Source organism: Numenius arquata, chromosome 8 (assembly GCF_964106895.1).
Source record: "Numenius arquata chromosome 8, bNumArq3.hap1.1, whole genome shotgun sequence".
NCBI classification, from domain to species: Eukaryota; Metazoa; Chordata; class Aves; order Charadriiformes; family Scolopacidae; genus Numenius; species Numenius arquata.
Window position 1 is genome coordinate 45,745,128 of NC_133583.1, and position 23,914 is coordinate 45,769,041.

A 23,914-nucleotide genomic window follows, 5' to 3' on the forward strand; every position below is an offset into this window, starting at 1 on the left:
GATTTTTCCTTTTAATCAGCCTCTTCCAACAGATGATCCTCAAAGAACAAAAATTGAGTTTTACTACTATTGTTGCTATAGCTCCTCTCAGTCCTAAAGAGCACACTTTCTTATTGGAGATGAGCCCTCATTAAGAGAAAATTCACTGAGAAATGTGTTGTAGCAACACAAGGTGGTCTTTTCAGAATAAGCCAATATTTGTCAGTCAGTGGGGAGTGAATATTTTCTTGCCCATCAGTTAGAATGAAAAAGGCACAAAAGCCTGTGCAAGCTGCCTACAGCTGCCTCCCTCTGTGGTTTAGGATTTTAGATTTTGTTAGCCTCTTCACTGAGATCCTTGCATCATCTCTTCTTGTATATCTTCCAGCAAGGGAGACCTGTGGCAGGTTAATATCAAATTGTTTGTCTTGAAGTCTGTGTCTGGTGACCATGATGCCTATCCTGGTCATCCTTCACAGTTCCTTATTCCAACCCAGGCACTTTGGGCCTGGGGAGAAATTTGTCATCCAGGGTTAGTACCCTCAGGGCAGATACAGACAAGAGAACTTCCTTTCTGAAAAGCTCAGCATTTCCTTTTGCTTAGGGGTGCAGAACTACTACAGTCATTAGAAGGCAAATAAAGTGCTTTATGTTAGATAAGTAAAGGTCCAGGTATTTTTCTTTGAATAATTGTCCACAAAATGTCAGGTTTAAAACTACAAAGCAATGTTTCTCTTAACTTTAGTCACTCAAGACAGATGCAAATAAAGTAAAAGTTGTTTTGCCTTCTTTACTTCATAAAAACATGGTAACCATAGGGCAAAACAGCAGAAATGGAAGGCAGGCAGGACAGCAGTATACCAGGATCTTGAACAAATTGGAAATTCTATAAGCGCTATAATAAAAGGAATTTTAAAAAACAGCTTAATTGTATCTTACTCTGCCTGTTACTTTGTCTTATAAAAATAAGCTAGTTGTTGTTGCCAGAAGCTATTTAGACACAACTGGATATATGAAGTATGAGCAGTTACTACAGATTTTCCTACATGAAAAGCCTACTGTCGTCTGTCTAATCATGTCTTTTCTTCCAAAACCAGACAGCTAACAGGTTGGTCAGGGGTGCTTTCCATGTTCCTGCTTCATTATCTGAACGGTCAGACTTCCTGTGACCCCATGTAGAAAACAGACATTGCATCCTATACTGCATGTTCCCCTTGATGCTTCTGGAAACAGCAGAATGTGATGAATTAGTTTCTTACAAGGGGAGTACTTTGAATTTGGTATGGACATGACAACCCATACCACATGCCCTTTAGGAAAGATTTTATTAAAAAAAAAGAAAAAAGAAAGAAGCCTATGTTGGAATTTGTTCCAATAACATTGCTATGAGCAGGGACATTGCTGTGAGCAGGAGGAGTAAGGCTGTGTCTGCCCAGTGGTAGAACGTGTCAGATCCTACTTCAAACTATGTCTCTCCCCTTTTGTCCAAGACAGTGGGATTTATAAATGTGCCCTGTCCCCAGGTTCAAGCTTGTTTTGGGTACATGTGAAATAAGTAACTGGAGATCCTTTGGTCTTTCCAATTACACATTTGAGTATGTATTTCATTTCCAGTATAAAGAATAAGCAGTCATATCTCTAATTTTCTTCCAGTATAAACTGCTGTGAATCAGGCCCTACAGCAGCTGAAGTCCATAGTTATCTCTGTACAGAGCAGTGGGAGCAGACCTGGCAGGCTTCATTCATCCTCCCAGGTTTTTGGCTTTTTATATGCAGGTCATCACTGGATTGCTTCCTAAATCTTTCCTCTGCAGCTGTGCAGCCTAGGTACAGCAGATGAGAATTGAAATAGGCCACACACTCATAGTCAGGGTCCATTTGAGAACTGCAGTGCTGATGAGCAGGAGCGAGTAGAAAGAAGGACTAAGGTCTTGTGTTCGCTCTCTGGGCGGCCGTACAGGGGTTGGCTGCCAAGTGCATTTTTTTTTTTGCAGTGCAGTAGTCCTGCAGTGTCAAGCCAAATTCTCTTCTGGGTATGTTGCCGCAGAGCCAAGGTCTGTCGCATGCCTGAGTGCGTGCTGCTCACAAAGCACTGGATATCTTTAGTGAGCACTTCATGGACCATATTCTTTATCATTTTACACATTTTCCTGCTTTGTCATGCATCTAAAAATGAAGAGCCAAAATTCCAACTTTCTAGAGAGCTTTATTTTATTGATATGACAACTGGAAAGTGCTGGTCTGACTGCTTTAACCCACAATGCCTGTGTTTACTGTGTACAATGAAGTATGTAATGCTTATTGTTAGTGTGAATGTACTTAGACAAGGTTTTAACAGGCTTCCACATGTATTCAGAATATTTTATAGTTAAATTTCACTCTACGAATCACATTTAATTATCCCCCAAGAATGAGGGTGTTAGTTTCCTTCAGATGTGCTCTGAGTATTATAAATAGGTTTCATCTGGAGCAGAGGGAGCATTAGTCATTATCTTCAATAGAACTTTCTTCATCTGTACAGTATTTTGATCTCAAGTTGTTAGTTTATTCTTTCAGGAAGGTACTTGTATGGGATTCAGCTGGTATGTTTCATGCTCACGGCAATAGCATTACAAAGGAAAAGGATACATTCAAATAATAGTAAACAGTCATAAAGGCACATATTTTATAAGTGAATCACTGGCTGCTTTGAGTTGTTCATTTAGAAAAAAAGCTTATTTTTAATGCATATTTTATCACATGATGTTTTGAGGTTGTGCAACCAATGACTCAAGTGCAATGATAACAGCCTTCTTTTTCAATAGTGCATCAAATAACTTGCATGTAAATGGCTTGAAGGTAATATAGAAATAAAGACAATTTTGTAGCTGAATTAACTGCATGTTCTGACATACGTGTGACGAACTGTTCTTGTTGTAGAATTGCTTATAATTTCTGCTTGCCTTTGCACAGAATCTTTGAATGGTCCTTTCATAAATTTATTTGACATAAGTACATCTTTCTGATCTTTTTTTTCAAGAAATAAGTATTACTTTTGCAGAAACATTCAATTTACCTTGACTTTTTAATAATGTTGAACAATCCGCGTTCATGTAACCCTCCTGTGTTTTATGTTTTCTTCAGAGTGGTTATGATAGTTCAGCCTGTGCCTGTTAGGTCCTAATCTGTTTCCACAGACCTTCATAGGTTCTTTGCGTAGAATTTGTTGTCTTGGAGATTTTCCTTTTTCAGGCAGAGCTGTGGTGAGACTACACTAGAAAAGAAGGGACATGCAGATAAACAACACTTGATTTAAGTTGCTTTACCAGGGCATTATTTAACTCCTAACATTCTGAATCTACCCAGAGTAAGCCAAGCTAATATTTAAATGTTTTTTATTTGATTTTAAATACCTGCGCTGCTTTGGCTCTTGGGTTTTGGTGTCGATCTTAGAAGAAATAGTAGTCTTGCAAGTAAATTTGAAATTTGTGCCTTACTTTTTTGGTCTGGCCTTAGTCTAGATGTGATCTGATCCCTATGGGCACACAGTTGTTAGCAGCATAGAAGCAACGTACAGTGAAATAATCCTCCTGCAAAAGAACAGACTTCCTCTTTTACAAGGATTATTTCACTGACTCTTTTCTAGACTCACTAGTCTCTTTTCTAAGGTTTAAAGTTAGGAATACTTGATTTTGAAAATGCTCAAAGGTGTTCCTGATGGCTTTCTTCTGTAGTCAGGCTTTGCCTAACCTCACTGTCACTTACTTCATTAGAAGCATGGCTGAAAAGAAGACCTGTTCCTCAGACCTTAGTCATTTAGCTCTTATTGGAGGGCTTCTAACATAAAGCCGAGCCTGAATATTTTGAAATAATTACATAATGTATTATTTGTATCCCTTATGAAATGCCCACATTTGATGCTTGTTTTCACCATAAGTCAGAACAAAACTTTAAAATATACATCTCTCTGCTTAGCATTGTTATATGTATTGGAAAGTTCCACAAAGTAGCTGTTGGTGTTGAATGACTGGCTTGATTTCTGAGTCTTGTGAAAGTAACTGATCAGGTGGATAAGGTCTCCCTGAGCCGTGATTGCCCAACAGACCACCTCTTCCGTAGTGCAACTCATGGGTTGACTACTGGACGTCTTCAGGGCAGACAGGGAGACTGTTAAAAGAGTTAAACAGCAAGTATAGCTCCAACCAAACTGTGCCAAGCTCCCTCTGGAAATCCTATCTGATCCTTGGAGTGGATCTGCACTGAAGTTCATACCAAAGCTCTAAATTTTTCACACTGTAGACTTACAGAATGCTTCAAGACTTGGTTCTTAATATGTTGACTCGTGGCCAGTGCTGCTGTGCTGGTCAGTCAAGTGAATCACCAGCCACCTTCTTGACCATCAAGCAGCCAAGCAGGTCTGTGAAGGACATGTTTTGAAGGGTTGGTGTAGGGCCTTGCTCATTCTGTAAAGTGGACTATACTAGATACTATTTGTTGTAAGGACAATGATTCCAGTGTGTTATGTATAGTATGTAGATGCACTAGTTGGCTTTAAGAGATGATCACAGACGCATCACATTTGGAAAACTGGTGACTTTAAGTCTCTCACAAGAAAATCAATCACTAGTGTTTCAGTGAGCATGGCTGAGCAGATCTGCCATGTGCAATTAGACAGAAGCACAAAACAACATCAGCATCATTTTACCGACATCTTAGCAACAGTAAATTGCAAAGCTTTCCTGTATTGTCTGCTATAATCCATGATTGCCCTTTTTTCTGCTCTCTGACGAATTGCAATTGTATGGTTGTAATTTGTACTGTTAGATTCCTTCCTCCACCCTTTCCAAAATCTGAATTGAAGGTTTGTAGGAAAAAAAAAAAAGTTTTGTCTCTGCCTTTTAAAAATGCTGGCATTAAACTTTGGCTAGATCAGTGCACACAGAACAGAGCTCATTTCAAATCTTTTTTTTTTATTCTGCTTGGCACATTATTGACACTGTCACACAGTTGTGCAAATGGCAAAGAACAAAGCCCTGTAGCTGTGTGAATACTAACATTTCAAAAATTGTGTGGAGAAAAAAATAGATGTTTTTTTTAAAAAAATTCAGTTGTGTCTCTGCATAGCACATACTTCCAGAAGAATAATAAAAACCTTATTTGAGAATACGAAATTACAGCTTGTTTTCTCAGTTTAGAGACATTGTAGTTTTATGCAGAAATCTTCCTTTTGTAATTTGATAATAATTAGTAATAAAGCTCTAATAAGGTATCTTGTTGAAGTTCAGTAGCTGCATCCAGTCAGTATTGCTTCTGATAATTCATTCTAAATTCTCATTCAAATGAAACGCAGCATGTGATTGAATGAAATAATATTGGAGCAGGGACACTTGGCAACTGAAGGGACTGTCACAGTCCCTGGAAAGGTTTTTGGTCTGTGGTGCTCTTCCATGAGCACTCTGTCCTGATCCCATTGAGGGCTGCTGAGGAGGATATGAGAGTCCGGGACTAATAGCGATGCTGGCAAATGTGTGGAAACAGCTTGGAGTGAGTGGGATTCTGCAAATGTAAGAGAATTCCTTCTGAAATGGAGTGTAATTTCCAAACATTTCTGATATTCTGCTTCCATGCTAACAGCCACACAGGAAAACAAAATAAAAGCAACAGCTTTTGCAGGTCCCTCACCTCTGAGGCACTGACTTTAGTACAAAAAGATGTGCCCTGACATAGTAACAGTCTGATCACCTCTGTGTTTTTTGTTAATTAAAGATTATATAGATAATTTACAGCAATAAATATGTTAATTTTATATTTAAATGTGTTCAGTACAAACAGCAACAATTTCATAGCAAGGTTAAAGTGCGTTTGTGTTGAGATAGCTGGTTCTTCAGGTTTTTCTGACACCACCTCTAGTCTGATTAAAATGAGTGAACTCCTAAGTGCTTTGCTGGCAAAAGGCCACATCTGCAGCAAGATTTTGAAAATAATTTGTAACCTACCAGCTGCCCGACTTCTGGCTGATGGGAAGATAAGAATCTACACTTTGCATTTCCTTTGTAGAAGTCATAATAGAGTGATGTTTTGTTCGGAATAGCCTCTGCTGAAAATTACATTGCAGCTGTAAACTATACATTGATCTCCTGGCCATTCACTTATGGAAGAATAATTTTTATCTAGAGTAGCTTCACAGGGAGCTGGATGCCAAATAACTCTAGGCAAATTCAGATATAGGTAGAAATGTATACCACTTCACTGCTCAGAATCTGAATCCGAGGTGTTTTAACAATTCCTTTCTGGTTCATTCATTTTCTGGAATTGTCTTAAGTGGCTGTCTGTGTCCTGGATTATTACAGTTATCTCATGGATTATTAATGTGAGACCATCTTGGAAATAGTGCTCTAATACTGCTGTAGCATCTGTATTTTCTCTGTGATAGTGCTCAAGAAAAAAAAGACTAAGTCCAGCTTTACAGCAAAGACAAAAATGATGACTTTTTTAAACTTTTAGATTCATAGCTAGTATTGATGCTGTCAGACCAGTAGCCCTCTTGCATCCACAGACTTTGCCTGACATGGAAAGGTTTCCAAATGTCATGATTGTTCTAACTGTGATAGTGCTTGTCAATGCTTACAGCTCATAGTTCTTACTGAATTCCTTCTAGAAGTATTTACAGGAATAAATAAATAAAGTAGACATATTCCCTTATAAAAGTGTAAGAATCTGTCTACATAGACATTTTTCTGACAGATTGTTTTCTGGAATGTTTATTGCCATGAGGGAAATTGTCTCTGTGTCAGCATTTAGCACTTGTTCACACATTAGAAAGTTAAAGATTTACAGACATAAAAAACAATCCACCCCTTGGTAACTATTTAATGCCTGTAAATAAGCAAATTTAAAATTAAGAAAGGATGAGTTAGCAACTTCCAAAGAATTGACCTAACTCTTCAGTGTATTTCAGTACATAAGTGTAGTCAGGATTTTTTTAAAAAATCCTCTTATGGACTGTGTAGAAGTCTAGGCTGATATAAGTGAGTACTTTAGGTATCAGTCTGGGTGCTGTGGTCACATGTGAATAATATGCGATGTGCCACCTAGAGGCATGTTGGAGTTGTTGCACAGCTCTACTAGTGGTTGCTGCTTTATGGCAAAATTGATGTTCTGTGAAATGCTGTGTGTTAGGGTTGTCCCACTGATTCTGAAAACTCAGATCAGTTCCTTTTTACTCTTTAGTGGTTTTCTTTAGTACTTATTAGCATTCAAGTGCTAAACCTGATTTTTAAAAATAAATCACAGTTCTGTTTCATATTTTGGTTTTTATATATTTTTTTATTTAATATATGAACACACCTAAAAATATTTGCATCCCATTGTCTAAGTCTCTACTTATGAGTCTCTCTGCATCCTGTTAAGAACAGGTTATAGAAAGCAAACAGAAGAAGAAAGCCCTACAAGTAAGAACAGTGACGCCCTAAATTCTCTTAAAATTTTATTATAATGTGGTAGTTGAAGGTGAAATAATACTTTCTTTTAAACTTCTTGTTTAAGTATGATTTCTCTTTACCTTTATGGTAAGTTATTTTGTGATTAACGTCAGTAATTATGAATAATTATTATAAATTATCAGGTTATTACCTGTATTTGAAGCTCAGCTGTTCTGGAAGAATAGAGTATGCTTAACTATTATCCACTTAGTGAGTTTTGTTTTGTTTTTTTTTTTAAATACCTCTTTCCTGCTTAGAGAACCTAAAAAGTGTCTTTTGGAGCTTTAATGATGACATGTATTAGCCTGCATTAGTATGGAAGAATGTCAGAGAGAATTTCATGCTGGAAGTTCTTTATGAGGTGTTCTTTAAATTGTTCTGAACATGTAGGATGCTTTCATTTCCATTATTGGAAAAGTATGCATGCAAAGGGTGATATTTATAATTTTTAATCTGTGATGATTTTCTATTAAGGAAGAAGGAAACTTGTTTTTACTAGTGTTAAGCGATGGATGTGCACAGATGTAGTAATAAATAGTTCACTCAGAGGAAGAACTTTTCAGTGGCAGTCTTTCTATTTTCAGATAGGCAGGATTTAATGAAATTTAAGAGTTTATAAAAATAAAATCAAATACTGTCTTGGCAGGTGACTGAGTGAGCCCTGTTCTAACTAAAAAGTCAATTACTAATGCTTTATTTATCCTACAAATACAAAGATTACATTTATTCACTGGATGTTTATGAAATTTAACTCACTACTGTATTGCATAAGGGTTAGCTGCATCATTTTGTTTCCTTTAAAGACACTTATTCCTTATAAAGCAATCTAGTTGTAGCACTGGATTCCTCTGACATAGAAGCATCTTCATGGTGTCCCACTCAGTGCCTACTGGCCAGATGGTGATACTTCTAGTTGATTCATTTCCTTTGCATATTCATTTTTAATTTACCAACATCTGGATGTATACCACACACTATTTCACAAAGGCTTATTCTGAATAATGCTACATGCTGGTGACCTTCAGTTACTGCCAGCCAGACCTGGATTAGCACCTGCTGATTTGGAGGCAAAAGGCTTTCTACCCTTATCTTAATCTTGCAGTGATCTTGTCCTTAAATTGCGGCCAAGGATTAATGGGCTTCGGCTGCTCTCTAAGCTTTTTTTAAAAAAATAGTTGAATTCATGAGTACAGGACTTGGTGCTAGCTGCTTTGTTGGGGTTTTTTTTGTACATCAAGACCAATCCAATGGTTTAATTTCAAACGTTGCTTAGTGGATAAAAAGTCTTATGCTAAGAGGAATGAAATCCGTACTGACATCTGCTAAATTGAGTTTAATAAAAGCTGCCTAAAATCTGTCACTTATCCAAGTCATTTCAAGGAAACTTAATGGATTTTGACATTTTGGGGATGGTAGAACTAATTTATTTCTTGTTTCTGTGATTCCGGTTTGTTAAATGAATGAACAGAATCAAAACAAGTACATTGGAAAGATTCCTAGTCTGTAAATCATTTGTATGTATTTCTTTAGGGTTTTCCAGGAGATATTGGTGTACCTGGATTAAATGGCCCTGAAGGTCCTAAGGTAAGACTATATGAAAACTTATTCATAATAACACTAAACAGTATAAATCTCTGAAGAAAAGCTCTTAGAGATGGACACAAGCATTGTGAGAAGATAATCTTAGTGTCAAAATACAGATACTTTGTCTTAGGTATTTATAGGAGGAAGTCAATCTAATATTTAATGCTGTCCATGCAGTTATGAGGGTAATTACTGTGTCAGATGGAAGCATGTAATAGAAAGTTAAGTGTAAGGAAATTTGGAGAAAATGCCATGTAGCAAGAAAGTAGCATATATTTCACCTATATTTAAATAAAACATATGCCAAATGCATGCAGATCTCTATAATCTCACCTGAGCAATACAGGTATTCTTTTAAAACAAATTTTGAAAAAAATAGTAGCTAACGATATGAAAAAAAAAAAAGGGTAAAAATTCACATGCCAGATTGAATAATAGATAAAATATAATAATAATGTATTAAAATTATCTACCAAAGGAGGGCTGTGCCAGATTAATTTAGCTTCTCTTCTTTAGTAGACTAATATTTTAGACCAAACTTAGGCAATGATTCTCATGTATAGAGTTTTCAATGAGTTTTGGATAAAAGTACGTATGGGAAATTTTTGTTTAAAAAACACTCAAATATGAGAAGAAACTTCTTTACGGTGAGGGTGACAGAGCACTGGAACAGGCTGCCCAGGGAGGTTGTGGAGTCCCCTTCTTTGGAGATTTTCAAGACCCGCCTGGATGCAGTCCTGAGTTACATGCTCTGACATGCTCTGGGCAATCCTGCTTTGTCAGGGGAGTTGGACTAGATGATCTTTATGGTCCCTTCCAACTCTAAAAATTCAGTGAAATTCAGTGAAAATGGAAAAGGTAGAGGCTAGTACAAAAAGTGCAGGTGGGTCAGAAATTAACCAAGAGAAAGATGATTGAATAATATCTAAAGATTGACTACTACTTGTTGAAAGGCAAGTACCAAATAAGTTCTTCACTCACCAGCCTTGGGAGTATTTTTACATTGTATTTTCACTGATAAATAGGCAGAAGTATGATGTACTGAAATACATATATGAAACAAAGTTGAGCATCTTTAGATATCTTAAAAACTGCCCTTTATACTAATTCATCCCACTTCTGTTACTTCAGACTGATGCATGCAAGGCCTAAAACAGTAGATCCTACTATAAACTTAGAGCTTTTCTCCTGGCAAGAAGGAAGGACACTGGCCAGATGTCTCTGAAACAAAAGCACAATAAGGCGGTTAGAAATTAAGTGAAATTCTAGAACTCATGAGGCAAGGCATCTCATTAATGCCACTGCACAAAGCACGAGAAGACTTTAAGTAGTACACGCAGTTCTGGCCATTTGTATTCCAGAATGACTCAATCAAGTGGGACTAGATACAGAAAAGGATACTTGAGTGACTGTATTCTGAGAGGCAGTTTATTTATCCCACCAAAATGAAGGGACTCTTTGAGCTTTGTAAGTAAACCAGAGGGGAGAAACGGGTGAGGCAAAAGAACTGTGCAAGACCAACAATATCATTGGTCTGAGGACAAAACATGCAAGTTGTCAATGAATAAACAGAGATGGAAATTACAAGATTTCCCATCAACAGAGCTGTGAAATTCTGTGGCAGACTACTCATATAGCCTTATTTGTACCTGGAAGATTGTAACAGTCACTCCATGCCAAAGCTAATCCTTCTTGAGAAGATCTCAAATAATCCAGTTGCCAAAGCCATAGCTAATTTTTTATGCATCTCATATCTTTCAACTGTGTCACAAATCTGGTTCCAAAATAGCTCAGGCATGAATTCACTAGGAAGGCTGAGATAAGTTGGGGGTAAGTTAAAATGCATTTCCAGAGACAGGTGTGGACTTTTTCTTTAGTTCTGATTTATTGCTTTGCTAATTTGCTTGTATATATAATGTTAGCAGCCTTATATGAATGAGTTCTATTTGACCATTGCAGTGGAAGTTGCCCCTGTGTTTCTGAATTACAAGAGCACTAAAAAAACCTTTTGATGCAAGGCTGTGTCTAGGATCTAGGGGAAATAGGAGAGAGAAATACAACAGCTCTTGAACTGTGGATCAGATTTAATCCTTCAAGATGATACATGAATGATGTAACTGAGATCTAATCCCTGCTGCCCAGTTCTTTCACTAAGTGAGATCATAATTCTATCCAAAGTGTTAAATTAGATGTTTTTGTTAGAATTGGGTTGATGTTTAATACGTACGTTACTGATCTATTGCCTTTTCACAGATTCCAGAAAAAAAAAAAAAGTACTAAAAGGTAGCCTACAAAGTTAGAGTCTGTGTTCCTTTGATACAGAGATTACATAGCTGAACAAGATTCAATGCTCTCCAGCACCTTTGGTCTTAGAGACAAAAGGCTTAGACAGCCTGCTCTAATCAGGGAGAATTCATGGCTTACATTTGAGAAGGAAGATTACCAAACTGGAAAAATTCTTACACTGCTCCTAGTACCAAGGGAGAAGGGTTTTAAAACACTGGAAATGCTTGGCTTTCAGGATTCCCAGCTGTCTTGTGTTGACTGCAGTTTTAAAAAATTCCCTCCAGCTTTTATTTTTAGAAAACTGTTCCCACTGTGCTGCTCTTTTCCTCATGTTTTTGTTTATGCTTCCTCAGAAGCAATACCCATTTTAAAAGCCAAGAAAGCAGGATAAGCTTTATTTTTTAGCAGTTGGCACGGAAGAAATTCAGCTTCTTGGTTGAATGTTTAAGGTCTGAGTGTGATCAGCCGTGTTTAAATACCAATTGAAGTTCTGGATTGTCAATTTTCCCTAAATTAGTGCAGTAATCAGTAAATCTGACCTCTCTAAAATAATGTTCAAAGGATTCATTACGTAATTTGGTCTATAGCACATTACTCGGCTTGGGAACAATATTTTAGAAGGTGTTTGATCTTGATCCACCACTTCATATTAAAAAAAAAAAAAAAGGCACACTTACATTTAAAAAAAGGAAATAAGAATGTTTTTAAGAAGTTCTGAAATAATACAGGAAACAAACTAAATTATTCTTGCAAGTATTTATGCTCTGCAACTGAAGAAAATCGAGAGGAAAAGATGGTCAGAATATGCTGACTGCAACTGTAGTTTTTAAGCAGTGTGTGTTGTACCATGGAAGTAGTTGAGAACTTACTTCCTCTACTCATTTATGTTTGTTTGGATAACACATTTAATAGAATTGGCTATTAGGAGTTTCATCACTTCTGGAAGGGATGGTCAACTGGGAAGTTATATATGTGAAATACAGGATACCCCCATTTGCTGACTCCCCCATTATTTTCCAGACACTTTGGCACATGTCTAATGACTACCCTCATTTTCTGTTTTTTGCCTGAAACCTCAAAGGGAGATGGAAATTTCATTTAGTCTTCATTTTACAGTCTGGGACTTTTTTCAGGATCCAGTTAAGTGCAGTGGAAGGGTGTGTACAGTAGCAGTATTGCTAACATTTCCACCATGCAATTACATTGGACTGAAACCGTATCTCCTAATGTGCTTTGCTATTAGAATAAAACAAAAGTTCTGTAAATGAAAAATATTTGTGACTAACTACACAAGAATATTACTTATCTAGTGGTACTAAAAGTCCTCCCATCACTTTTGTGGTGGTATCTTAAACATCAGTCCACCCCAGTATTCCCCAGCTTGATGGGCTCTTTGATGAAACTCCGTACCTTAAGGTGGCCTGTTCCATTTTCTGTTCTGTTTTACTTTGCGTGCTAAGTAAACTGTTACTGGACCAGTGCCTGTACCTTCTGTCTAGACTTCAGCTTCATTAGTAAGTAATTAATAAGGCTTACACTTGGAACTTTCCCACCATTGCTTTCTTTGGAGGCTAATCATATCTCTCCTAAAGGGCGGTTTCTCTGTTCTTGTTGCTTTATCTAATATTGTTAAGCTTAGCTTTCCTAGAACATTAATAATATGTTTACACAGATTTTTATTTTTTTTTTTGTCCTATGCCAGGTCAAGTGCTTTTCCCAATTACTACCATTGTAGTTGGGATGACCGAGATTTTTGACACATTGCTAGCTGTGAAGTCATTTTAGCAAAGTTTTTAAAATGTTGGTGTGAACAATCATGAAAACTCAGAGTTGGCAGAGTATAAGGTGCTTTATCTCTGGGAAGCTGATTGTAATCCTGACAGAAAAGTAAGGGCTGAAAATCACAAGTAGTTTTGGACAAGCTAGTAGTTTTAGTTAATTTCCATTGCAATGTCATCACGTTATGCTAAAGACTACCTAAAAGATCTGTAAGAGTAACATTGGTTCTGCTTTAATCTTAATATGATGGTGTGCTTTACGTCTTCAAAGAAGAGGAATTGTTCTTTTGTGAGCTCCATTATTTTCTTATTTCCTTTTCAAAAAACAAAAACCAAAAGAAAAACGCTTCAGAAAAATCTATGTAGTAGAAGTTTGTAAGATACTCAGTTTTCCAGCAGACATTAAAGTTCTGCTGCATCTTCTCCTGGCTTCCTAAGGGAAATCCTAACAGTAGTAAGAAATGAGGTCTGCTTCCTCAGTTTTGCGTTTCTGTCCTGGTTTGTAAGAGGAGAGAAACTAGACCAACCTGATTGTTAGCTGATATAAGTTCTCACTATGTGTGTTTGGATGTTTAGGGACTTCTGGGTGACCGAGGGCCTCCAGGGCCACAAGGCCCCAAAGGAGTTGAGGTAAGATGGAAAAATTATCCAATCAAGATTTTATGTTTAAAAGAAAAATTTCTGAGGGGTAAGATGGTTAGACAACAATGTTTAGGTGTTTATGGTGCTGTCATGCAAATTTTCAAGTTTCTTTTTAATGTTGGCAGGTGTTGCAAAGAGGTTTTAGCAGCCTTATGAGGCTGTGCATCCATTATGTGGTTTATTTTAGTTATTTCAGTGGAATCTCAGGTAATGTTTCCAGAGTCAGATGTGGTTCTTTTAGTTAAACTGGGGATATGGCAGGGGGGTGGGGTGGGTGGGGTGTGGGGTGATACGGAGATAGAAACCATCTATCAATTTAATGACAGTATCCTACATACACTTAAGTAAACAGACCTCTATTAACTGAAGGGGCAGGAAGGTGGCTTTTCATCTTATAAATTTATTGACTATTCTTAATTGATCATCATAAAAATAAAATCTTATGTCTCTTAGGCTAAAAGTAATTAACATTAGAAATAATTTAATCAGTGATTCTGGGGATAGACCTCTAGACATCTAAGTATCTTAATTATGGGCTTCTGTGACAGGTACTGAGTGAGTAAAAGCTAACAGTGGTAAAATTATCTGTTTAGTTAGAAGGCAGGAAGCTGCAGATAGGATTTCTTAATTTCTGTTTCCTATTGCTTGTAATTGAAAAGGTTGTGTAGCGCTTCCTCCCAAACCTGGAGAAAATCGTCCAGATTGAGGAGGATCAATGAACCATAAAATGATCACAGCATGACATCCCGGCACAGCATTGATACAAATACATGCTTTAATAAAAGTGTGTAATGAGTGAACCCTGAATAGTTAACACAGTGCGCTGTGCAGCACCGGCACAGTGTCTCATTTCTTCACTTACACACCTGACAATCCTGACCCCCAGCCTCCCTCCACCCTTGAGAAAAGACAAGGATAAACACTAGCAAGATGACTTAGCTAGCTTAGTGTCATAGCAACATGGAAGAGAAAAGAGGAATGTTCCTACTGCTTTTATAGTCACGAAGTGTCATAGGTTGCTAGAAGAGAGTAACTGCAGGTCAGAAAAAGAAGTTGACCCATCATTGCTAAGTCTCTTCATGCTCAAAATTGTGAAAATATTGCTATAACGGTAGGTATACCAACAGTTTCACAGCCCTTCTGGCTGCATCTAATGGCTACGTAGGGCATGGCTTTCTGGGTAATGAATTTTTCTGAAATCAGACTATTCGCTCTTATTGTGTGTCTATCGGACTCACACAAGCACATATGAAGCAAATTTAAGATGGTATAATAAATACAAAGTTATCTGCAGATTTTCTTTTTTAAAGTTAGACTTTTCATCAAGATTATTAAGTCCTGATTTCTTTTTAGGGAGAAGTAGGACCAGCCGGACCTATTGGAGGAGTCGGCCCAAGAGTAAGTATAAGTAATTTTGTTAGGGCAGACTATTTTTCAGCAGAAGTACTGCTTTAAAAGGTAAGTTTACTGTGAGAAGTGACTGTGTTAAAATGGCACCTCCTGAATAAATATGTCTCTTCCCTCAGCACATGCTCAAAGCAGAGCTGGGAGAAGAAATGGTTTTCCATACGAAGGATTTGAGAGGAAATCACAACCATGGTGCACAAAATATATCAAAATATTAAATTGGGGAAAAGCCACCATGAGACTTGGCTTACAGGGAGAAATATAAAGGACTGATGCTTTAAGAAATAATTTTCAAACTGATATGGTAGACGCTGAAAACAGTAAAGCTGGAATGTCACAATGCTGTTTGTGCTGACATGTCTTAAAAGATAAAAATTTAAAACTAACAACCAATTTTATTAGTTATAAAAATAAACTCTTGTCTAAGAGTATTTTAGTGGACTTGAAGCTTATTTTTAGAAAAATTCTCAGCTAAAAATTAATATTAAGCCTGCATTAGGGACTATGGGGGTGTTGCTAAGTTTATTGAATGCAATATGATCTGTCTTTACTTGATTTGCTTATGTGTGGTAATCACTGGCTTGGTCATTTTGGATGACTTCCCACTTCTTGCATGAACTTGGGAAAGTCCCATTGTTTCCTGGTTATAGAGTAGGTACATTCCTATGTCATTTTTCAAGTTCATTGGCTAGTCAAAGCTGGGAATTTGCTTTCTGTTAGAAATAATGTTAAAACACTGATTTGCCACATGGGTTAAAAAAAACCCAAACAAAAAAAAAAAGCCCAAAAAACCCCTCTTTTATTTTCAGCTGAGAAAACATGCAAAACATGGAACAGAATTTCAAAACACTGTGACTCAGTTCAATATTCAGTTTAATCTGCCTAAGCTTCTGCCAAGAGCCTCATGGAAATTTTTATTTTGGCTGCATCACACATTGAATCTCCTCCTTGGGCAGGGCTTCATGGCTGGACAGCATCTCCCATGTTGTGCTGTGGCAATCGGAAAAGAAGATGCTGCAGTGGGTGACTCATGGGCAATGAGACACCTACTTTCACGTTCTCTGCGTCACCGGGCATGCAGAGGCCACCATCAGCTGCTGTCAAAGTGACCCAAGAGGAAAAATTTCTCTGTAACCTAGCAAACTGAAATATTTTTAATCTATTTTGGGTCAGTTTGACCTGAATTATTTTGGTTTTGATTTCTCTCGATGGGAAATGTGCACACCATTGGCATGTCTTATGGCTCCTTGGTTTCTCTCTCTCACAAAAAACTGTTGAGAGAAGAATGTGTGGATCTGAGGTGGGCCCCACAGTTGCTGTCTCCAGAGATATTTTTTTTAGTAGCTTGCTGGCTAACATCCCCTTCTGAAATGATAGGTAGAGCAAGTGGGAATTTTGCTTGATGTGGAGCCCTTCCTGTTTTTTCCCCTCATCCCGGGGCCCATCTGCTCTTGCTTGGATTCTATGACTTCTGTTGGCTTCAGCTGTTTCACAGCTCCAGGCCAACTTGTTCGCACTGCTGCTCCGAACTCCGTTCCCATCTCTGCTTGTCCTTGCTTTTTCACCCCCGCTTGTAACATAGACTGATTATGTTGGAGAGGGAGAGTCCAGATCATGAAGTTCTTAAATCTGATCTACTTTAGCAGGACTGAGTAAGTAAGCTGCTGAATGCATCTGTCTTTCTAAATTACACTTGCTTGATTGCAATTTCACATGCATTTGATTTACATAGATTTTGTTTCCATTTTTCATGAAAGGAGTTTAAAAAAGTAAATGCTACATCTGAAAGCAAATGCTATCAAAACTGTGTTGTCACTGTACTAATTAAGTAGCCATGAGGGCAGGGGAGATCTCTGAGAGGGACATGAAGAAGTGGTCTGGCCATGCATGGCCCCGAGGCACCAGCAGCTGTCACTATGCCTTTGACTGATGTGTCTCTAACTTGTTTTTTGCAGCCTGGAGGGGTGGGGATTCTTCATTCTCCTTGGCAATCTGCTTCAGTCCTTCACCTGTTTTACAGACTGTTATTCTAGTGTCTAGCTGTTCTATCTTGAAAGTCTTGCCTGCATCTTTCTTGCTACAACCTTGCTTCCTGTCCTACAGACCTTATTTGTAAGCATGATAGGTTAGTCCTCTTTCCAGCCAGTTATCCTGTCTTTCTCAGGGTTTGTCTAAACTAGGTAAAGTATCCTTGCAGGTGATGTATTTTAAACTTTTGATTATTCTTATGAAACTGATCCTGTTTTCTCTTGAACAGTAATGGAACAGGTTTCTAGCGTTTCTGGAATTCCTTATCTCTTCTACTGTGTAGTTTTCAGGTCAAAGTGTTCATCCCCCAGTTCAGGTTCAGGCATGCGCCAAGCAGGCAGCCATTAATTTTCACCTCATTTTTCTTCTCCCCTCCTCCTTGCCCTTGTTTCTAACATTTGCTTTAAAAAAACATGCATGAAACCAAAATGCCTGGGACTCACCTGACCAACGCTGCCAGCAAAATAGAACATACTCTACTGGAGTAAGAGGTTAATATGAACCTGTGCTCTGGTTCTCAGGTCCCAGCTTGGAAAAGAATTCCCATATGTCTAAAACAACTGGAGCCAAAACTGAGGATACTTCCCCACTTACTCAAGATATATCTCAGGTTTCACAGAGCTCATTCTGCTTCAATTTAGGAAGAGGTTTTTGATCTGAATCCAATCATACAATTTGATTTTTCATTCATTCCTTTCCAAACATTCACACCCATTCTATTCCAAAGTCAAATATTTACATTCTCTTAAATTAATTCTTCTAAATCAAAAAATGCTGATTTTTTTTTTTTAGTATTGGTTTATTTGTCCTGTGAAAATACAGTAGATGCCACACTAAAGAAGTGACTGTGTTTATTCAGTTTCCTCCCTATTAACTCTCTTTCTCAAAGGCTATCCAAATATTAACACTGTAACTGTCAGTGTAGCTCAGCTCAGTCAGTGTAGGCATTGGTGCATATTATTTATTTTTTTTTTTGGTATTTTCATTGCTGGAGCAGAAAATGCCTTTAAAAGGGGGGAGATTGTTTTAAACCAGAGCGTAAAAAGGAATTGTTGTGAGTTGATTCCTTTCTGAGGTACATGTGTAAAACAAAAGCTGGTATTTATAGTCATAAAGGGACCGGTACCTCCTGAAGATGGAGGAAAGAGCTCTCAAAGCTGCCCCACTTCCCCAGCACGGTATTTTCTGAAGGTGGCATATGTCTTCCTGTGGGCTGAACGCATGTGAGGAGCTTGTGGAGGGATAGGAATAGAGTGATAGTGAGAAATATTTATATTAAAATATACACACCTGTATCTACCCATTGTGAGGTGAAAGGAAGCAGAGGTGGTTGCTGTTTCCTGAAAGGGAAGGGCAGAACTTTCAGCCAATATTTTAGGAAGCAGGCATTTCCTTTGGAATTACCCTGTCCTGGAGGAGTAATTTTCTCAGGGGTTTGCAAGGAGAAAAGCAGCCATCCATAATTTAAACTTCTGTCAGTGGCTTTTCCTCCATCTGTAATTTACAGTTGTGTTGCATTTCTGTTTAAAACCAAATCTGTATGTTTCAAATTGCTTTACCAGTTAAATCCACTTGTTCTGTTTTCTGATCAACTTGCATCTGTTGTGTTTCCTTTGCAGCTAGTACATAGCTGGGGTACTACAGCCAAGAAAACTTTACAATTTGTAACTCTAATACAGTTCTGATAGGACTAAAATTATCAAGGTAGTTAATAGTGGCCACTAGTTTTCTTTCAGTGAATTTCTTTTAAAACATTTTTATGTTACAGTCTTGCTCTCTGGGAAGACCTCAAGATTCTTTGCAGCAAAGTAGTTAAACAGCATGTAGTAATCTGCAGAAACCCATCACTTGTTCTTTGCTAAACCTTGTGGAAAGACATGACTTCCTTTATCTGGGTCTCTCAGAATGTCTTTTCATGGTCTTTTTTCCCTGCATTTCTGGCTGTGCCATGTTTTAATCCATTGGCAAAACAAAAATCTGTTCCTAAAGCAGTGATATTTGTTGGAACTTGTAGGGTAAAATGAAATCACTCAGGCAGGCAGAGAGAGAATGAGACAGATAAAAAGGGATTAATATGAGAAGTTGTGGAACCTACTAAAACAGTATAATTTTAAGACATATAGAGAATTTCTCAGACGCCCAGAAGCTAACACACATATTGTGCTCTGAAAGACAGGCACAGAGCAGCCAGAGCAAAAGAGCCAAGTGGAAAAATCCCATTTTTTTTGAAGAAGCCTTTTTGTTATCAGTTGTTTTAGTTGCTCTTGTCTCAGGACAGCCAATTCAGAAAGGAAAGCTCTCATTAGAGGCCTGTGATAGCAATTATTCTGTCTGCTGAAACTTACAATTTCCTTTTAGCAGAAATCTCACCTTTTTGATACTGAATCATTAAAATGTTGAATTAATTTCCTTTTTCCAGTTGTCAGGCTTCAGCGCTCTCATTAGCAACTTCCCCAAGAGCCACATCCAGACCATTGGACCTTTACTTTTGGTCTTTTGGGGAAAGTTTGCCTAGGCAGGGCTATTCTATTCAGATAACAAAATGGTTAGGCCATGTTTTATATTGTAGAGGAAATTAAGTATACCTGGAGGGAAAACAACCTCCTAAAAGTTGAGGCATAATTATGTTATAAACACCTAATTGAAAATTCAGGGGAAAAGCATTCTGGTTGGTATGCCTTTTTGGGTCTGTGTGAGTGACAACAAAGAGGGATGAATGTTATAAAATGCCACAAAGATCGCTTCGTGGCCTCCTGCTCTGATTGATGTTGCTTTATTTCTTCCAGGTAACAGTATGTTATTAACAGACTATCATAGCAACAATATCTGTCAGCAGCCAAAGGCTTAAAATAATCAATTCCATGAACAACGAGGAGAGGATATTTGAGCTGATTTTGTCTGGCTGAAGAAGTACAATTATGACACCAGTTCCTGAAGTCTAAACATCAAATTCTGTTAGTGTGAATCCCTGTTCTGCTGGAATTAGCCATGAGAGAACATGAACTTGCCTTTTCTTTGTCTCCTGAATATGTTTTTTAAAGTGAAATTGAAATATGTTTGATTCTTGCACTGTGACTATTTTCCCCGTGTTAACTGCTGTAAGAGTTAATACAGATTCTGTTTGCTGTGCCAGTATTTATTATAATGATCAACAGTGTATTTTCAGATGTAGATGTATAAATACACTTGGTTCAAATGTTGGTATTAAATTTTACTAAACGGTACATTTTTGAGTGCGTATATTTTGATAAATTCAGAAATTGGGGTGAAACTACCTTTTAAAAATAAAATATTTAGAATATTTTATTCTAATCATTATTTTAGGGAAAGCCAGGACAGAAAGGTTATGTAGGTGATCCTGGAGCAGAAGGTCTAAAGGTAAGTGATTGTTTTATGTATGAAAAAAAAAAGTGATTGAAGTATCAATTGTGTACAATTATACACTGCTATGTACAGTGGGCATGTCAGTGAAAGGATATGACTATGCAAGCTTCCATATAATATAAATGGATATCATACTGGCGATTCTGATTTCTTGCAAGATCCCATTTTGGAAAACAAGGAAATTATGCAGCTGTAGGAGACAGGGATGTGTGAGCAAAGACACCACCTGCTAAAATGAGATCTATCTGTCTGAGGATGTGAGAGTGTCTGGGCCTGGGGGTAACAAAGGACCCAGGGCAGTTCCTGCACTAGTAGGATTTCAGGGATGTGAGGGGGGTGAGATGAAGTACTGCAGTTTGAGAGGAGCTTGTGGCAGCAAAATTTCTCAGTGTTGAATTGCAATCTGAGTAAAAAGTACCCAAATCACTGTTCATCAGGGCACTGAGATTATAATCATAGCCAGATAATTAATAGTGCATATACATCCAGCTTCCACTTGTAAAATAAATAGCAAAGTATTCCAGAGTTACTTAATGTGACTTGCAGTGCTATTAAGGAGAACAGAATTAATTAATCCTATACTTAATGCTAACTTTTGGGGAGAGAGGGAGAAGTTTGTTAAAATGTCATTCAAATGTCAATTTTCCTAATATTTTATGGTAAAATAGTGTGCACAACATTTACTTCTGAAGCAGTTGTGAAATAATGAAGGTAATTTTCTGAAAGGGAGATTTAAATAAAAACTAAATCATTCATTTATAGTGTTTGCTGACTTAATATATTTAGTGAGTCATTACTACATAGTTTTCATTTTTGGGGCAAGTCCTAAATACATTAGGACATCTTTTTACAAAATTGAAATTTGCCACTGACAAAATTAAATTTTTGCTGGTTGCTTAATTTTAGCTTTTAAAGTTTTAATTGGCAGATGTAATTTAGAAAACAAAGAGGCTCCTAGGAAAACAGAGGACTTCAGAAAAGTAATTTCTTTCATATGTGTATATTAATGAACTACATCATCTGTTTTCTACATTTAACAGGGAGAACAAGGAGACCAAGGAAACCTTGGAAAAACTGGTGAAGCAGTAAGCTTGAATTCTCTTTCTGGTTTTATTTTTAATTCTATATTTATTTGAGAGTGAATGAGTAATTTGTTGCAGAAACTTTCTGATGAAGTTTGCCTTTCTTTGAAGCTGTAGCGTGTTGGCTATACCTTTGTGGTCTTTCAGAATCATACTATTTAAAGAAATTCCCCATTTTAAGTATTTTCCAGAGTTAATTCTGCTTTTTTCTAATAGATTGAGTGAACATTACAGGTAGTTGTAGAGATCTTCCAAAGCACGTTTGAGTAAGTGAACAAGTGATCCTTTTCCAGTTAAATCATTTGACAGGCTACGTTTAGCCTGAGATGTATTTTGCAGACTTGGTCTGTCTACCCTCTATAAAATCACAGAGCTCAAGGTGACCTTGAGGTGACACGTAGTCCATCCTCTGCTGCCTAGGCAGGATCAGTTATCTCCTGACAAATATTTGGCTAACCAGTAATTTAAAAGCTCCAAGAATGAAGGCTCCATGACCTGCAGGCAGTCCACGGCTTCTCTACCTTTATTTTTAAAAAGTTCTTCTAGTTGTGTAACCTGACTCTCTTCTGCTGGAAACAGTGTTTTACAGAGTAACAACCATCATCTGTGTCTCCTTAATTCTTTCTTTTCAGGCTAAACAGTCCCAATTTACTTAGTCTTTCACGTTTTCTAGATAATTTAAGTCACATTCTTACTCTCCTATAGGCTGTTTCTAATTCATCTAAACATCTATGACTGCAGTTTACTGCTCAAACTGTTCAAACCACTGAGAAAAAGGAAAAATTGCTTCTTACAAGCCATATTCTTACATACGTGTGCCCATTTTTGCAATAAGCGTGTTGTTATTCAGTTTGTGATCCACAGTCACCAATACTTTTTAAAGTCATTCTCTTTTCCAGTTCTTCCATTGTGGGTGCTTTTTATGTTGATAATTATCACTTAAATGCACTGCCTTGCAATTCTCTCTGCTTAATTTAATCCCCTGCCCTTTTGTATTTTTAACTTTTGACTGGGAATTATGAGCAGGTGTGAGCTTGTTGACCCATGCTTGAGTTACCCAGATGTTGCATAGAACACGAATAAATTCGTTTTGTTTCTTGAGTTAATGTGTGCTGAGGAGAGATACCATAGACTGGTTAGGGCTCAGTGCTGTACTACTCCCATAAACCCTGTTCAACAGTAGCCAGAGTGGGCTCCCCATTTTCTGCAAAATACCAAGTAGACATACCCCAGGCAGCTATTCAAATGGTTGGCTACTGCTGAAGTTTTCTGATCTCCTTGTAAGTCAAATCCAGCTTCTCTGTGCACTCTGAAGACTCTCTGCTTCAGGGAAGGGGATTGAGAAGCTGGACTGTCAATCAATTAAAAGTATCTGCTTAGACAGGAACTGATAATGCCATATAATGCCGTAAGGTCCACTTAAAACTCAGCCAGCATATCTCTAAATGTAGCGGGTATACTTAGCAGCAGCTTGATCTGTAGCTTTGTTCAGCAGTTTATACATAGCAAAACCTTCATTTTTTAAGGTTGTAATCAGAGCTGTAAAGCAATAGTTTCCTTTCCTTATAAGACCATTTGGAAAAACTGGGGGTTTTCCTATTGCTGAATGATTAGGGCAAATGTGGATGAGTACTGGAGAATGAGGATGTCACAGTAGAGGAGAATGGGTGGGACATCATAACACTACATTGCTTTTATGGAGGGATGCAGAAATGACTGTGTACTGGGACGCAGCAATATAATCTTCTGTCCATCTGTCTATACCACCAGTATTTCTCTGCCAACATTGCACTTTTCTTTTTTTCTCCAACAGTGAGCAAAATGAAGCTTTTATTACATATGAATTCTTTTTTTCAGCCTATAGCATGTTAGGGAAAATTGATAGCATTTACTCTGTTGTGCAGTGCCACATGCACCGAAATCCTCAATGAAAGACAAAGCTAAACTCAATCTTAAGTCACTACATTAATAATAGTACATAAAGCATTCACAGAAGCTAGGTACTTAGGTTTCTGGATTTGTCATGGGCTTTGTTTTGCTCCTCCGTGAACTTGAATTCAGTGCACACATTTTCCACAACTCAGATATTTTGTATGAACATAATATCATTCACTGCTAAATGAGCTGCATTCTAATACAAATGTAACATTCACTAGCTCAAATATATAATCAATGATTATATGTTGCAGTGACGATTAATAAAATAATTATACTAACTACCTAACTGTAGTCAGGAACAGTCTGCAATAATAATATAACAAACATATTCTTTATGCCAAAAGAT

At 37.5% G+C, this 23,914-nt stretch overlaps 1 protein-coding gene across 1 annotated transcript in view; it reads left to right on the plus strand.

The window, feature by feature from the left end:
* The window catches only part of COL24A1 (collagen type XXIV alpha 1 chain), a 145,892-nt gene that overhangs the window by 56,140 nt on the left and 65,838 nt on the right, over positions 1–23,914 (plus strand). The window contains exons 20-24 of the mRNA XM_074151798.1: positions 8,970–9,023; positions 13,664–13,717; positions 15,083–15,127; positions 20,489–20,542; positions 21,589–21,633. Of these exons, the coding sequence (XP_074007899.1) occupies positions 8,970–9,023; positions 13,664–13,717; positions 15,083–15,127; positions 20,489–20,542; positions 21,589–21,633 (252 nt within the window). The remainder of the gene's footprint in view (positions 1–8,969; positions 9,024–13,663; positions 13,718–15,082; positions 15,128–20,488; positions 20,543–21,588; positions 21,634–23,914) is intronic.